Here is a 16,280-nt window from a genome sequence, read left to right on the forward strand (position 1 = left end):
CCTGCAAAGTGGACCTGAAACATGCCAGTGACCAGAGCAAAGGAAAGAAAGTTGCTCCGGTCTGTCTTAACTTGCCCTGGTTACTCTTCTGAGGCAGCTGACTGCAACATGAGGACAGCAGAAGAGTGGGGAGATGGTGAAAGGGGGGAGCAAGACAAACCTACTCACATCATAAGCCCCAGCCTTGATCTGCTGGTAGAGTCGGTGCTGGTCTTCATCCCAAAAGGGTGGATATCCAACCAGTAGGATGTAGAGAATAACACCTGCCCAGGAGAGGAGATGTGGGATCAGTGGGATCAGTTCATTGCCGAAGTTATGGGCAGACCCAGTCTGGGGACTGGCACAGTTCAACTAGAGAAATTGAGAAACTGGGGAAATGGGAGGATTTGCTCCCTAATTAAATAGCAAAAGGCTTGCTGGTGGATCCAGCTCTGTGCTGATGTGCTCAGCAGCTGGGGAGAGAGGTGGCTGAACCAGACACATGGCTCTGGCAGCCACCACAGACTGCCTCAAGCTGGGTGCCCTGTAGGGCTGGGGGCTTTGGGTGCATAGCAAGGGGACTGATAATTCAGAGAAGGGTCCCACTGGGCTGGGAAAATGGGACAGCCAGGGTAATGTGCCACCTCTTGGATGAATCCTTGACCCTGACCTTCCCAAGATGTGTCTGGTGACTGTGGCTTTGGCCAAGCTTGGTTAACAGCCTCCTCCCATGCAGCCCAGCCCACTCCCAGCATCTCAGTCCCCACTGGACTTACCACAAGCCCACAGGTCCACAGCTTTGCCATACGGATCCTTCCGGAGCACCTCAGGGGAGAGGTATCCCGGGGTGCCAGCGAAACCTGGGACAGACACCCTGTCACAGACCATGAGCAGGCAGCCCCCATCCCCACACAGCTCACTCAGTGCCCAGCAAGATACCACGAGAGCCCTGGCACCCACTGAGCCAGTGGGACAGGCACCCTCCCTCCAAAAAACCTCTGCAAATCCTGCCAGCAGAGCAAGCTGTGGCTCTCTGCCCCATTCATACCCCAAGATGGTGCAGAAGACTCTGGTGTTCTGATGTGCACCAGCACTAGTATGAGGCTCTCCTCTCCCTGCCACCAGTCTGTCCAGCTCACCAGGACATTTCCAGGGCTCCCTGAATCCTCTGTCCTGGATCAATACCAGGTGTTTCCAGAGGTATGGCTAAGCCATAAACTTCCTCATCCTCTGAGCCTCCCAGGCTGGTGCTGACAGGGTGCTCCCATAGCCCAGGGTTCAGGTCCCTGGGATGTGTGTCCCTCCTGGATGCCCCATCCCAGGACAGTCCTACTCACCAAACCATGCCTGCTGGTCCCCCTCCACCTCGATGGCAAGGCCAAAGTCAGCCAGCTTGACAGCAGCACCCTTCAGCTTGGATGCCAGCAGCAGGTTCTCAGGCTGCAGAAGGAGATGTGGGTTGGAGAGGAGTGAACACCCCCCCCCCCCCCAGGGCTCTGTTGTTGTTGGGCATTTCCCAGCAGAGGATGGAGGAAGTTCAGGGTTCTGGATGAGCTCCCCAAATGCTTTGTCCTGCTGCACATCCTGGTGTCCCTGGATGGCTAGGGGACCATGGACTACTAGGACCCCCCTAACCCCTCTCCCTTGTGCAGTTTCACCCCAGTGCTGCTCCTGGCTCTATGGCTTTCCAGAAGCCCTACAGAATATTCCTCTACACTGTTTCAGCTGCCCTGGAGGACACTGAGCATTGCTTCACAGAGTTTTACATCACAGATGGGGTCCCCACCTCCTCCCACAGGCCTTTCCCCTGCAGCTCCTACCTTCAGATCCCGGTGGACCACCCCCATCTGGTGGCAGTGCAGGACAGCCTCCAGGATCTGCTGGATGCAGTGGCTGCAGGATAGAGGAACAAGCTCACAGAAGTGTCCAGGGAGACAATTTCCTTAGACACTTTTACTTGGCTGCATTTCACCTCCCTTACCCTTCTCCTCATCGTGCTTCCCACCAGCAGCCCCACAGCACAGCTGGCATCCCCCTCCATCAAAATCCACAGACCCATGGAGAGCAGCTGTGACCCAGTGAGACCCCACCAGAGCTGCTGAACACCCAGACATGGTGAGCAGGAGCATGGGGGCCACGGGGACCCGCAAGGAAGCAACACTGGGGACCTGGAGACTGGCAGTGGAGATGCAACACCAGCCCAGATTTGGCCTCCAAACCCAGGCAGAGCAGATGTGCTCCTCAGACATGGAGCTAACCTCACTTCAGCCCCTTCTACTCAGCCTCCTCCAACACCAGTGGCTCTTGCTGCCTCTGTTCCCTTTCTATCCAGTTCATTAAAGCCCAGCTCTTCTGCATGCATGAGAGAACAAGGGAAAAAGACTGTGGTAATGATCACTTCTACTCCAAAGCAGCTGTGTGGAAGGCAGAAGGTCTTCATTTACATGTATTTTATTTTATTTGTATGACACTAATAAGTGGATGGGTTGTAAGTGGCTTGAGTGCAGGCAGCCCATTAAATGAGATTGCTTTCTGCCTAGGAATCGGGGATATTTCCATGCAGACAGAGACAGCACAGAGTTTATCATCCCCTGGGATCTTTCTATGGGCTATGCCTCACTCCGAGCAGCAAAGCCAAGAGGCACAGTGATATCTGGAGACTGGAGAGGGCCAAATCATGTCCCCTCAATAAAATGAGGCAAATGCTGTCTCCTGGCCAAGCTACAAGGACCAAAGGAGGGGCTGAAATGAGGCCCATCTCCTGCCTCTGCTGGAGGTAGGACCAGCCCTGGGAGTTGAGGGAGTTAAAAAGAGGGTTTTTTTGTTTGTTGTTTTCTGTTTGTTTGGGGGTTTTAGTTGTTTTGGTTTTTGGGGGGTTTTTTTGCACTACACATCTGGTTTAGGAGTAGGTGCTGCAGAGATACTGTAGAACACCTCTCAGTGTGGAAGAAGCTTATACTGCAGGAAGCCAGGTGTTTAGGACCCTGGGAGGGAGCAGCTCAAAGGGAACAACTGCTGTCCCCTCTGGCCTGCTGTCTCTGCGCTTACCTGGCATCTGCTTCACTGTAGTACTCCCTGGCCACAATGTCCTCAAACAGCTCCCCACCAGTGACCCTGCAAGAAAACAGGGGGACTCACACTCAGCCCCTGCAGCATATGAGGGGTCAGAATTGATTTACAGCCCCCTCAGCCCTGGAAATGCCCCCAAAAGGCTGGTGAATTGGGGCAGTGTTGGGGGTGCAGGGCAGGGACTTGCCCTCTGTCCAGTCTGGGGGACCCAAACTGGGTTCAAACCCTGCCCGAGACAGGCCTGGGTGAGGTGGAGGATGGGGGACAGCCTGGGGGGGGACTGCAGGGTATGTCACCACCGGAAAGAAGCACGCAGCTGCTGGTGGATTAGGAGACAGATTTAAGCATTACTCACAGGTCAAATATCAGGTAGTGGTGGCCCTCTTCAGAGATGCTGTCATGGAGCCTCACTGTAGCAGAGATAGAAGGGTTATAGGGTACACCTGGCTCCCATCCCACTCCCAAAGAACACCTCTGCTGCCCTTTGGGCACAACCAGGAGCCAGAGAAGGGCAAAGCAGGGCTATTCCACCTCTTCCCATTGCTATGGGTAGGGGGGTCCCTCCTCCACAGGGGACCCCAGCCATGTCCTCAGTCTCAAGCAGTGGTGCAAGGCTCAAAGGTCACATCCAAATTAGGGACTGGATGAGGTCCCAGACAGCTGCTGGGCTATCTTGGGCACTGGGCAGGCTGCAGGTGCCCCCAGCCCACCCTCTGCCCATCAGGAGAAGAGTCTGGGTGCAGGGAGAGCTCAGCCAGGTTGCTGTACTGCCAGCCCTGGCACAAACAGGGCTTTTTTTAATTTTCTGCTTATGACCTTCTTTTTCTCCTTGAGAGTCTTGGGTCAGAGATATCCAGGAATTACTGGGGGATAAATTTCCATCAGAGGAAGTGCTCTCCCCATCCTTGCCCGCAGTGCTGGCATCTTGCCCTGCTCATCACACCGAGGGGCACCCACACACCTTGGGCACATCTTGCCAGGTACCAACCTGCTGCTCTGCAGCAGAATTCAGGTTCTCCAGGCTCAAATCCCTGCTCACAGCTTAGCAGGTAGATGTGCAGTGAGGGGATAGGCTCAGAAACATGTAGGATATACAAAGACAGCATCTTCCACATTCCATTTTGTTCTGATTTCCTTGCAGCCATAAATATTTAAGGCCCAGTATAACTTTCAACATCTTTGAAAACTATGGAAACCAGGGGGGGAAAAGGAAACCTTCAGATGAATGATTTGGTGGGAATTTTTGCTTCCAGCCCACTTTACAGCAGCTCAATCAGCTGTATGGAAACATCTTCCAGACTTAGGTCTGACCCAGGGGAGATAACAACCTCAGTGTTGAGTGCAGATGCTGCACTGCATCACTCTTATCTCCCAGTGGCAAATGGCACTCCCCTGGCCCTGGCCCTATCCCTCTCTCCAAGCTCAGCAGGCAGATCCATTAGCTGCCAAAGGCAAACTGCCAGTGGAATGGCCTCACCTCAGGCAGGACACAGGGCAGAAGAGGTCTGCTGAGCCAGGCACCACCTTTCCTTTGGGTATTTCTCATGGTCTTGTCTATGGACACAAGTGGTTTTACCTTTCTCCTCTGCCAGGCTCCATAGACATCCCCTGCTCTCCTACACCAGTTTCCACTCTCCGATTTTCCCTGACACATAACCCCAGTGCTTCTGCTTTCCTCTGCTGGAAGAAACACATTTCCTCCTGTTTCTCACCTGAGAGTGGTCGGGGGGGGGGGTTGTGCCTGGGATCCCAGAGAAGCCAAAGCTTCCAGAGGTGCATCCAGTGGAACCACAAGCAGATGGTGTGGATACATTCCCTGCTTGGGGAAGCCCCAACACCTGTGGCTGACAGGAGCCAAGAAGATGCAAGAAGGAACAGCTGCCCTAAATATAGCCTGGTCCTACAAGTATCTGTTACCAACCGCAGCCAGAAAAGGCTGCACCAGCAAAAACCTCTCCAGCTCGGCACCAAGAGCACAGGCAGGAACGAGACACAGCTCCAGGACAGTCAGAAGATGAAGGCTACCTGGAGTTAACACTTCTCCTGATAACCCAAGATTCCCCTGCAAGAACACGAAGCTCTGGGAAACTCCAGCTCTCCTGAGTACCTTATCCAGTATCGTGGATGTGCTGCAGGGTTGTGGGGACCCGGACCTGCCCACAAGCACCCACGCAGGGGTTCCTGTGCCGAGTCAGCAAAGCCTTTGGGCCGCTTCTACCAGGGAGGGGTGGGTGGGGAGTGCTTTTTCCCCACCTTCCCGATGCCCCTCGCAGTCAGTGGTGCCTCCTCCACTCCGTAGGGCTGGGCTGTAGCAACACAGCTCATTCCAGCTCCAGGGTGGGTAATTAACTGCTTGTGCTGCTTGCTGCCAGCCCAAGTTTCCAGGCAGAAGGAGCAGTGGGGGTAGGGAGAGGTGAGAGAAGAGCCTCCTGGGTATAAATAGCACATTCGCATCCCCTCTCATTAACCCTTTCCAGGCCTGTGCTGCAGGTTTGCTCTAAGCCCGCAGTCTCAGCAGGTTAAACAGCTGCCCAGGCTGCAGGGAAGGAGGAGAAGGCACAGCGCAGCTGAGATGTTTCTGTCCTTAGAGACCCCACCAGCTCCACGGGCTGGTCATGGAGAGGAAAGGGAGGAAGTAGTAGGGAAAAGCTGGGGCCAAACTGAGAGACTGAAGACCTCTGGCTGCATGGCCCAGCTGCATCTTCCTGGAGTGGATTTCTCTGTTTTTAGCATTTCTTACTATTCAGGGACTTAACAGCATCTTTCCTTCAGGACTCAGCAATGCCCAGGTGTATTTTGCTGCAGAGGAAAGGCCCTGGCTGCTGCTCCAGCCGGGGGAGGCTGGAGAAGCAGGATCCCATCAGGGTCTACAGACCTTGGAGTGCAGCGGAAGGGAGAGGGTTTTCATCCCCACTTCTGCTGCCAGACCATCCCTGAGGACTGTCAGCCTGCATCAGCATCACTCTTCAGGCTGCAGTTTGGGATTATTTTTTTACTGCAGTTTTCCTCCCCTCTCTCTCTCTTTCTGGCCTATTTTTGTCTTTTGCAGGGGCTCAGGAGTTCTCCTGAAACAGCTTTTCTGAAGGAGGCTACTCTCAGATGGACGGTTGGTGGGAAAGTCTTTGCTTCCCCCCCGCCATCGCTCCTCCTACACGCCCTGTGCTGCTGCTGCTGCTGCTCCAAGCTGCAGCCGCTTTTTGGAGCATGCAGGGGAACACAGGAGAGAAGTAAAAATAGTCCCTTGCATCCTGCTGGGGCCCATCTTCTCCCTGAGGGAGCTACGGCCGAGTGGGTTAGGCAGGACCTAGATCAATCCCCCCTGTGCTCAGCCTGTGGCTTTTCTCCCCCTGACCCTATTTGAAGATGCTGAGGAAGAAGAGGGACAGCACTGAGAGTCAATAGGGTGGAGCTGCCACCAAGCTCCTCTATCTCAGGGGTGGTGGGAAGGACAAAGAGCCCATGAGGGTGCTGTGGGAAGGGCTGAATCATTGATGGGGACCCCCCCAACTCCACCGAGGGCTCAGGAGGGCAGCAGAGCCAACGTGGGGCACAGGCAGGTTTGCTATGGGGAGCAGGGTGTGCTTACCAATGTTGGGGTGCTTCAGGAGGCGGCAGATCCGGGCTTCTCTTTCCAGCTTCTGGTGATCTGAAAGAGGCAATGGCCCTAAATTAGGGTCTGGGGAAAGGGAATGAAATGCTCTCAAATCATGCTGTGCTCTCTCAGAGGAGCTGTCAGCATGGGAAACCTGCAGGGACAGAAGACCAGTTGGCAAGGAGCAAACCTATCTTTTTTTTCTGTTTCTTTGTTTGGGGATTTTTTTTTTAGTTTGGTTTGGTTTTTTTGGCTAAAGTGTCTGGGGACATATTCAGCATCAGGGCTTGATGGACAGTATTCCAGCATGGATGCAGCCCCCAGGCACTGATGCCATGGGCAGTCCTGGACTTTGGATGATTCCTCTCCCTCATCTCTCCTTTCTCTTTGCTGAACAACCTCAGTTACCTCCCAAGTGCCTCATTGCTGACTGGGTTATCACTGCCAGCAGCACCTGCTCCATTTTCTCTTATTCAGCCAAGCACAAGCCATCAGCAAGGATATTTCTAGCCCCACATGGGTACAATTTGAACAAGAGCTGACAAGCAGGAGATGTCAAGCTGAAACAGGGCTATCTGCTCTGCTCCCTTTCCAAACCAGCAGTTTCATGTCAGTTTTATACTCTCCTACATTGCAAAACCCTGGACCTGAAAATGTGCTTCACTCTGGCACCTGTCTCCCAGCAGACAGCACAGGTTGCTCATTCTGGATTTCCTCAGGCTCGGGGATGTGAAACAATGGAGCTTTGGGCAAAGCAAGTTGAGCTGAGCCAGAAAAGCCTCCGTGCTGGAACAGTCCAGAATGAATTTTTTCAAATAATTTTTTTTCTCTGTCTCTGCACATTTCTCCCTCCTGATACTTCATGCAGCCACCCTGCATGGAAATGCCATGTCTGGAGGCAGTTTGTGCTATAGCAGGAACCCAGCAGCCGGGAGGAGAGAGGATATAATTGGGGCTGCTTGTCTCTCAGCATTATCGCTCTTACTTTGCAGCTTCGCACCCCAGAGTCTCGCTCTGCATCAAACCAAACTTGGGTGTCTCCCACCACTGAGACATGAAGGATATGAAGCCCATTCCCTGCTGGGGCTGGAGCCTTCCCCAGGGTTCAATATCTCCTGTCCCATGCCTGTGGAGCTTGGCACAGGAGGTCACTGATCAGTGATCACTGTCTGCCTCAGTTTCCCCACCTGCAAGCTGGAGGCCCATGGAGCAGCCTGGAATTGCTGGTGTCCAGCAAAGCTCCTGTGCTTGCTTAGAAGAGGCCAGAGATCCCAGGAAAGAGAGGGGAATAAGATCCCAGTTATGGAGCAGGTTCCTGCTCCCTGGCTGAGCCCCCCCCAGCCACTGCCCCCCCGACAGTCTGTGGTATTAGCTGTGCAACCACCTAGCACAAAAATTCCGGTTTCTCTCCTACCAGCTCCCTGTCTCGGCAGGCAGGAGGATGTGGATCAGCCCACGGGGATGTTTTGCAGCTCCTTTCACCTTCCCCTTGGCCCCTTTCCCCCCTGCCGTCCTGTCCTTGGCTTGTGGCAAGGGGCTGTGTCCCTTTGGGGACTGCTCCCAGCCGGGGTGAAGCCACCCCCCTGCACTAGCACTTCAGAACTGGGGAGGGTTTGACGAGAAGAGGGTGGAGAGGGACAAACTGCCAGAGCAGGCAAGCGGAGGCAGGAGGGAGCAGAGGAAGGCGGCTCAATATGCTCCATCCTGCAGCCCTGCAAACCGGGAGGCGTTTGCTGCCAGCTGGGATGTGCGGGAAGGGGCCGAAGCCAGCACCGCATCCCTGCCCGCAGCCCCCCCCCCGGCTGCGGCCCCGGAGGATGGGGATGGATGCATCCCAAAGAGGGGGAGCGCTGCGGGAGGAAGGTTGCAATGCACCGGGCTAAGGTCAGAAAGGAGTTTATCGCTGTTTTCTGCCTGTCGTTTTTTGCCTTCGGAGGTGATCAGTAGTGTCAGGGAGAGAAACCGAGGGAGGGAGTTAATTAAACTCTCCCATCAGGGTGCTGGCTCCCGGCACCCGTCCTGTGCTCCAAGAGGTACTCCTCACCATCTTCCTCATTACGGCTCCTCTGCAGATGCCTGGGGGCAGAGGAATCTTTGCCTCTGGGGCAAGGGTTGGATGAAGCTTTTCTGTGCCGATCAGCTCATCCCTGTCTGAGGAGCAGCCAGGACAAATCTGCCAGAGCCTCTTCCAGCAGCAAAGCAGCCAGTGCTTCATCGGAGCGATTAATTAGATGGCAGCAAGGGATGAGGGACCATCTACATCACCCCAAGGGCCTTCCTATTTCACTGAATTAAGTAGATGTGCAAGGACACCCCACAGCCCCTCAGAGTGGGGACAGGAGGTCAGCAAGGGCCCTCTTGGGGAGAGGATGCTACCAAAATAACTGTGTTATCTGGTACCCAAGGCTAGCAGCAGTTTGACTTGCTGCAAAGTTGTAACCATGGTTTTTCCACAACATAGTGTGAAGGTTGGGGGGCAAGAGTCCCAGGGGCTACTTACACCTCCCCAGGCAGGTTGGGATCCTGGAACCCAGCACCTACCTCGAGCAGAGAGCTTCTTGGTGTTGATGATCTTGGCTGCATACTCCTGTCCTGCCAACACCTTCACACATCTCCGAACGATGGAGAAAGCACCCCTGGGAAGGCAAGAAGCCAGAGGGAAGGGTCAGGGGCTCAGCTTGGCAAGGGCACAGCTCACCCTTGATGTGCCCGTGGGGTGAGGGGCAGCCACAGGGATGGGGATGGGTGCTGGCTGCAGAAGAGGCTTGGAGAAAATGTGGAAGGCTCTTAGTGATCTTCCTTGCACCTCTGTCCTTGGGCAATGGTAGGTGCAGACACACGTAGAGCTGGGGATGAATTCAGGATTCCCTGTGCTCCTCTGGGATACCTATGGGCATCCTGACTTTCCTCCCCTCCCTCCCAGGCTCTGTCCTACCTGTCCCCCAGGAGCAAATGGCAGCGAGGGGGGGGGGTTGGCTCCTGAGGGACACGAGGTTGGCTGCAGCTGCCATGCAGACCTCAACCATTTGCCTTTGGTCTGTGTATGTGTCTTTGCACACTCCAGACCTTGCAATCCCAGCTGCACTTTGCAGAAGCAGGTGAAAGCACCAGCCATGGGTAGGTCCCTGCCAGCTGCAAACCTCTGGCAGCAGAGGAGACCATGCAAGCATGGACCAGAGTAGGGCAGGGACTGATGATGCTGTGGCCTGCACACGCATGAACCAACACACAGGGGTCTCTTGAGGCATGGGGTGCTCCAGAGAAGCCCCTCTGCCCCTGCACCATGAGCCCCACCAGCTCGTTGCACCAGCAGACGTGATGCTGGGAGCTGCAGCACTGCACACAACACCCGCACACTCCAGCCCTGCTGAGCACAACCTTTGTACCAGGTTCCCTTTCCTGCCAAATCCTTCCAGTCGCTAAAATAACAACTATCAAAAGCAATCCCACCCCCTGCCCCACCTTCCCCCGGCTCCTCATCGCCCCTCTCCGGCTCCCTGCCGAGGAATAAAAGGCCACGGGCTGGCGAGAGGCGGCGGATAATTGATTTTACTGGTGGGGGCGGGCAGAGACGGGCAATTTGGGTTTGCATGTGATCTTTAGGAGAACATGCGAGCAGCGGGGTGCGGAGGGATGGGGCTGGAGCCCCGGCGGAGCCAGCAGCCCACGCACCCAGCGCCGCCGCACGGAGCATCGCTCCCGGCACGTGGCAGGCGGGAGCGGGGGAACCGCATCCCAGCACTTCCCGGCCTTCCCTGGCCTGCCAGTCAGTGAATCCTGGCTGCTGGAGGAGCCCAGCTGCGAACAACCCTGTAATCTGGAGGGAATTAACTGGAAAAGGGTGGGTGGGGGAAATTCTTCGTGTCCTGCTTGCTGTGGGTGAGAGAGGCTGGAGCCATCGCCAGCCCCGTGGTGCTGCATCCCGCCAGGAATACCTCATTGCCTGCTGGCTCCTGTGGGTCTCTTCCACCCCAGTTTCCTCTTTATTATTTTTTCCCCTAAAGAGATGTTCTTCTTTTGCAGCTCAGGAAAAAGCCTGAAGGGATGAGCACAGCAAGCAGAGAAGCCCCCGTGCCCACTGCCCCAGCTCAGGGTCTCCACCCCAGCTGCAGGGTTTTGCTGCAGGACCTGATGTGGGGTTGGAGGGATGGAGGTGTCCCAGAGCCCGGGCCATGCTGGGTCCCAGTGCCCACAGCCATTTGCTCATCCATTTATTGGAGTTAAACTGAACACCAGGGAAGAGGGAGCCATGGGAAGTGGGATGTGACAGCCAGGGATGGATTTCACTGCACTGGCAGAGCATGGCATTTCACACCCCCAGCTGCATTTGTGACCTCTGTCTCCTCCAGACCTCTTTAACAGAAAGCTGATGTCCATAATGCTCTGTGAAACACAGACAAGACCCCTTGAACTTAGAGAGTGGTGGGGACATGGGGCGCTGTGTGCAGAGTAGGACACCCAGAGGTACAGCACACTCTCCGTAGTCTTGTCCCAGTCCCAGTTGGGTCCTTCAGGGAGTCTCTACTGGCTGGGACCCCCAGTGCTGGCTGTTTGACTCCTCTGGACACTTCACATCAGCCAGGTTCTGTTCCCCATGCCAGGCTGGTCCTGCTCTTCCCAGCCCCATGTGAGATCTTCTTAGGCTGGGTACGAAAATCAGCCTCTAACTTCATATATATCCAGAATCTCATTCCCCACAGATATAGTCACCTTTCCTGCACTGGGGGCTCACACAGCAGCACAGGGAGTGCCAGTCAGGGACCTCAACCAATTTTGGTGCAAGAAATCCCTTTGGGAGGAGATAAGTCCTGTTCCTCAGCCATGGGCCATGGCAGGGCTCCCTTCCCTGCTGGGGCACAGGCTCTTCAGATGGAGCTGACCCCACCCCGAGGGGAAGAGGGGGTTCCCCATCTCTGCCTAGCTTGGAGATGGAGCATTCATCCCAGATGAGACAGCCTGTCCTAGTTTAAGCCCTGGATGTGTATATCACCTCAGGGCCAGGAACCATGTCCATGTCCCCCTCCTATGGCTGCCATTTCAGGGTGATCAGCAGCCAGCCCTGTCCCTCCAGCTCTAGACCTGGCACTGCTAGCTCCCGGCACTGCTGGCTCCCAGCCCTGCAGCCCTTGTGCCCTGGTTTTCCAGGACACGCATGACCTCATGCCTGGTCCCCAAGGCCTCCTGCTGCCACCCTGAGCTGTGGCTCTTCCACCGGGATGCTCCACTTCTCCCTTTTTCACACCTTCCCTTCCAGCTCCTGGCTGCACTCCTGCCACCCTCCCTCTCTTCAACACCTCCTCCTCCTCCAAGGCATTTTATCTCCTTTCTAGAGAGAAGAGTGTGGGCTGGGGATTTTTTGTTCCTCCATATATTTTTTTTTCCTTTTTAATAAGCCCTCCCGCAGCTCAGGGAGTGGAGGGGCTTATCCTACCTCTCAGCACCCTTGTTTTCTCCAGATTCTCCCTGAACCTGACGTGGGGGCAGATTTGGAGACACCAATGGAGCTGCACTTCTTGTTTGTCCTACTCCAGGGGCCATGGGCAGGATCTTCTCCTGTATTTCCCCCCCACTGCCCTTCACCCCATCCCCTCCTGCAAGCATGAGGGGGATCAGAGCACCCCCTCACTCTCTGGGGGCTGCTACAGCCCAGGCTTTCTACAGCTCCATGTCCCTCTCTCCATGCCTGGGAGGTGCAGAGATGTGCCAAGGGCTCATGCTTCATGGGGCATGCTCTGCAGACCCATCTCTGCCCCCCCAGCATGGTGCTACCATGAGGTGTGTGGCATCCTACACCTACATCTTGCCTAGGTGACAGGGTGGGTGGCAGCTGAAGAGATGGCAAAGGAGCAGGGTGGGTGCAGCAGCCTGGCACTAAGCACCTCCCTCCTGCCAGCCAGGCTCGGGGACACCCCACATGTGTGTCCCCTGGCAACACCAACCTCAAGACAGAGCCTTTCTGCTCCGAGCCCCTGCAGGATGCTGCTCCCCTTCGGGGTCTGGGTGGGAGACAGCTGGGGTGCCCACCCTGCCTCACATCTCTCTGGAGGAGGGATGCAGCTGCTCAACGCGAGCGGCTGCCGCAGCACAGCAGAGGTGCGGCGCTTCCTCCTGCTTTCCCTCTCTAAGCCCACGAAGCAGAAATTTCCCCCTGGGAAACCATTGATTTTTGAATGTGCCAGGATGTGCTGGAAACCATCCCAGTGGAAAATCCCCAACCAGCTCCATGGCGCTGTGACTAGTCCGGTGAAGCTCTGAACACAGGAACACACCTCAGTCCTGTGGTGGTACTTGTGTCCCCGGACCTGTGGGATGCTCCGAGCTGGGGATGCTGCCTGGAGCTGCCTGCTGAGCTGGGATGCCCCTGCAGCATCCTAAGGGAGTCTGGTGAGCTGGTGTTCTCAGGGAGCTAGCAAGCCACTGTGCCAGCTTTTCTCCTTTATTCATAAAATGCATCTGTTGGGGTGGTTTTACATCAAGATGCCAGGTGATGTGGGCAGCCCTCAGGTCTGGGTGCTCACTCTGCAATGTCAGTACCCATCTAGCAAAGTATCACACCCCAACCATCTCCGTGAGCCCTCCTGGTCTTCCCCCATCACACCTGGCCTGTGAGCTCCACTCCACATCCCCACAGCCCTCTCTGCCCAGCCAGGGCCCAACAGCCTCCAGCAGGCACCCAGCAGCTGCTGTCTCTCCTGCCCACACCCTGCCCACACCCTGCCACCACCGCAGAGCCGCAGAGCCCAGAGAAGCCAAGAAATCTCTGGAAAAAGCATGTCCCAAACTCCATGTTGCCACCAGCACCCTGGAGGGTGCCCGTCCCCACAACCCACCATGCTGGCTGGCACTGTCCCAACTTCCAGGACCTGCTTTCTAACCTGCTGCTCCCCACCAGCCCCTCACAGTTCCCCAGCTCTGAGGGGATGGATGGGCACGTCCTGGGACTGAGGGTCTGCTCACCACCAAGGAGCTGCACTTTGGAGCAGCAACCTGCTCCCCGCATCGGGATGGGGAATATTAATGGCATTCAGTCTGGCACAAAATCCTCTCAATTTTTTCCTCTTTGTCCTCTCCTCTCTCCCCTGCCCCTGTTCTGCATGCCCATGGGTTCAGGGGTAGGTTTTGGTGCAGGCTGCCCTTCACCTGAGCAAAGTGGGTCTGTGGGGCTGGATCCAGCTGGATCCAGCTGGTGGACACAGCTTCCCACCAGGCACACAGGCACAACCACCCAGCTCAGCACCTCAAGCCCACCGTCCCGCCAAACTGAGCCGAGGGGAATTCAGACACGCACCCTGGATTTACACACCAGCTCCGAAAAAAATTAATTAAAAAAAGGCACAGTAAGAAAACCAGGCACACTTCTGCACTCGTTTCACAGCCACATGCTTGGTGAGACATGGATTGTCCTTGTGCCCTGCATGGAGGACCTGAACTCCAACTCCCCTGCAACCCCCGAGGTGCTCAGTGCCCTCCAGGACCACCTCACTGTACATGGGCAGAGCTGCTGGCACACACACACACACTCACACTCACACTCACACACACTCAGAAACACACACACACTCACACTCAGACACACACACTCGCACACACGCACAGTCACACACACACACGCACGGTGTGACACGCAGTGACACACGGACCTGCCGGGCTGAGAGCCGGGTCAGGAAGAGCTGTGGCTTTAGCCCTGGGGAACCCGTGCTGGGACAGGGACAGAGGTGGGAGACAGCCGGATCTGTCCAAGAGCCTCCGGGGTTCCCCCAGGCAGGCTGGGTCTCCCACAGAACTAGCTAAGCCCCAGTGAATCCACACACAAAAATTCCCTAAAAAAAACAAAACGTGAGGGGTACCCACTGCTTCGGCTTTCCTCCTCGGCTCTCCCACCCCTCCTCCTGGCTGGAGAAGTTCCCGCGGGACCCGGCAGCATCCCCTTTCGGGAGCGGCTTTTCCGTGGAAGGGGCAGCCCCCTCGGTCCCTAAGCAGCTCCAGCACCCTGGGGGTGACCTGAGCACCCATCACCTAACAGGATGAAACGGGCAGGGCTGGGCTGGGTGTGACATAGCCCGATCCCCCACCACCATTCCCCTGTGCCTGTGTCCTTTCCCACCTCCGGTGATTCCCAGCAACGCAGAGACTCTTCCCCATCCGGGCACGGCTCTGAGCATCCCAGCCCCGTCTCCAACTTACTTGCCCAGTTCCTCAAAGAGCTGGTACTCCTCGGTGAAGCGATTGCAGGTGATGGTGGCCATCCCAAAGGGCTGGAAATGCTCCCTCCCAGTGCGGAGTTTGGGGCAAGCAACTCTCCTCTCGCTCACTCCCTCTCCGTGTGCTCCCGGCACTCTCTCCTCGCCGAGGTAAATAAGGGAATATGTTTGATTGACAAGCCCGGAGATAATGATGAGGGCAATTTGTCTTCTCAGCCTTCTCAAGCCTTCGTCAGCATCCCCGTCCCCATGGCGACCACCGCTGCCAGAAACGCCCTGTTTCTGTTGCCAGGGCAACTGCTTCCCAAACCCTCCACCCGCCCATGGGGACCAGGGCCCTGCTGGGGAACCAGCCCTGGGGGCTGTCCAGGGGTCACCTGCCTGCTGTGGAGTGGGGTGAAGGCTAAAAAGCAAATATTAAAGAAAAATGAAAGGATGTGGCTGTGGTAGAATAACTGGGGCAAAAAGGGTTTCCATGGAAACCGTAGTTTCCATGTTGCAGGAGGATGCTGTCACCCTGGCAACTGCTTCCCCCCCCACTTTCCCCAAAATCCAGGCCCTGTTCGTGCCTGCAGTAGCATCCCTTGGGTCCTGGGGGGCTGCAGGACAGGGGGACACAATGTGGAGAGTTGGAGCAGATGGAGCATAAGTGTGTCAGGAGAAGGTAGAGAAACCATGGCAGGTCCCCAGGTCCCCAGATTGTCCCATCACCTGCCCAGCTCTCGTGGGGGGCTGGGCCTGATTGCCCTACATGGAAGGGCTGAAGCTGCTCCCTACTCCCTCCTCTCCCCCCTGGGTCCCCTTCAGGGCTGCCAGGGGAGCAGACTCCATGGGTCCCCCCCCTGGCATGGGGCAAGCAGCTTGGTAGAGCTAAAGGGGAGAAAAAGTGGTGTGTCCTCAGCTGCTGTGTCTCTGCAGTGCCCAAGCCAGGGTGGAAAGGAGGGATTTCAAGGTGGGAGTAGGAGAAAGACCTACCCCCCTCCTCCTTGGGCTTTTTGCTGTTAAGCCACCCCTCTGTTGTGTTAAACATAAAAAAGCACCAAAAACAAAACAAACAAACAAAAAAAAGGGCAATAAAAGTGGAGTGATGAAGTACAAGAGCACAGGTGAGTGCCTTCCCTCTGAGCACACCTTGCTGCCAGGACCCCTGGCAGCACACACTGGGCAGACAGCACCCTCTCCTCCATCCTTTGCAACCTCCTGCTTTCTGAGCTTTCTTCTAAGCTTTTGCCCCGTTTCTGGATGGTTTTGCAGCAGCAGGGGCCCATGGCCCCCTGGAAAAGGGACTCCTACCACCAGCCAGGAGGGCATTGCCTTTGGCAGCTGAGATGGATTGAGTTCCCTTCCAGGCTGCCATGGAAGGGTTAAAAGGAAAAGAAAAGGCTCTAACCAGACAAAAATAGGGGAAAATCTTTGAGAGAAGAGGGAGGAGGAGCAGA

The 16,280-nt window shown here is 55.9% G+C and overlaps 1 protein-coding gene across 3 annotated transcripts in view; it reads right to left on the reverse strand.

Annotated features, from left to right (window-relative positions):
- The window catches only part of CAMK2A (calcium/calmodulin dependent protein kinase II alpha), a 31,241-nt gene extending 16,306 nt beyond the window's left edge, over positions 1 to 14,935 (reverse strand). For 2 of the 3 annotated variants that reach the window (XM_008501847.2, XM_008501838.2), the window contains exons 1-9: positions 14,825 to 14,935; positions 9,182 to 9,276; positions 6,635 to 6,694; positions 3,404 to 3,458; positions 3,028 to 3,093; positions 1,800 to 1,872; positions 1,317 to 1,419; positions 756 to 839; positions 169 to 263 (exon numbers count right to left, since the gene is read on the reverse strand). In XM_008501847.2, coding sequence (XP_008500069.1) covers positions 169 to 263; positions 756 to 839; positions 1,317 to 1,419; positions 1,800 to 1,872; positions 3,028 to 3,093; positions 3,404 to 3,458; positions 6,635 to 6,694; positions 9,182 to 9,276; positions 14,825 to 14,886 — 693 coding nt within the window. In that variant the 5' untranslated portion in view covers positions 14,887 to 14,935. The remainder of the gene's footprint in view (positions 1 to 168; positions 264 to 755; positions 840 to 1,316; positions 1,420 to 1,799; positions 1,873 to 3,027; positions 3,094 to 3,403; positions 3,459 to 6,634; positions 6,695 to 9,181; positions 9,277 to 14,824) is intronic. The other variant, XM_030459464.1, reaches the window with a different exon arrangement.
- Positions 14,936 to 16,280: the final 1,345 nt, after the last annotated feature.

Source organism: Calypte anna, chromosome 13 (genome assembly GCF_003957555.1).
Source record: "Calypte anna isolate BGI_N300 chromosome 13, bCalAnn1_v1.p, whole genome shotgun sequence".
In the NCBI taxonomy this organism is placed as follows: domain Eukaryota; kingdom Metazoa; phylum Chordata; class Aves; order Apodiformes; family Trochilidae; genus Calypte; species Calypte anna.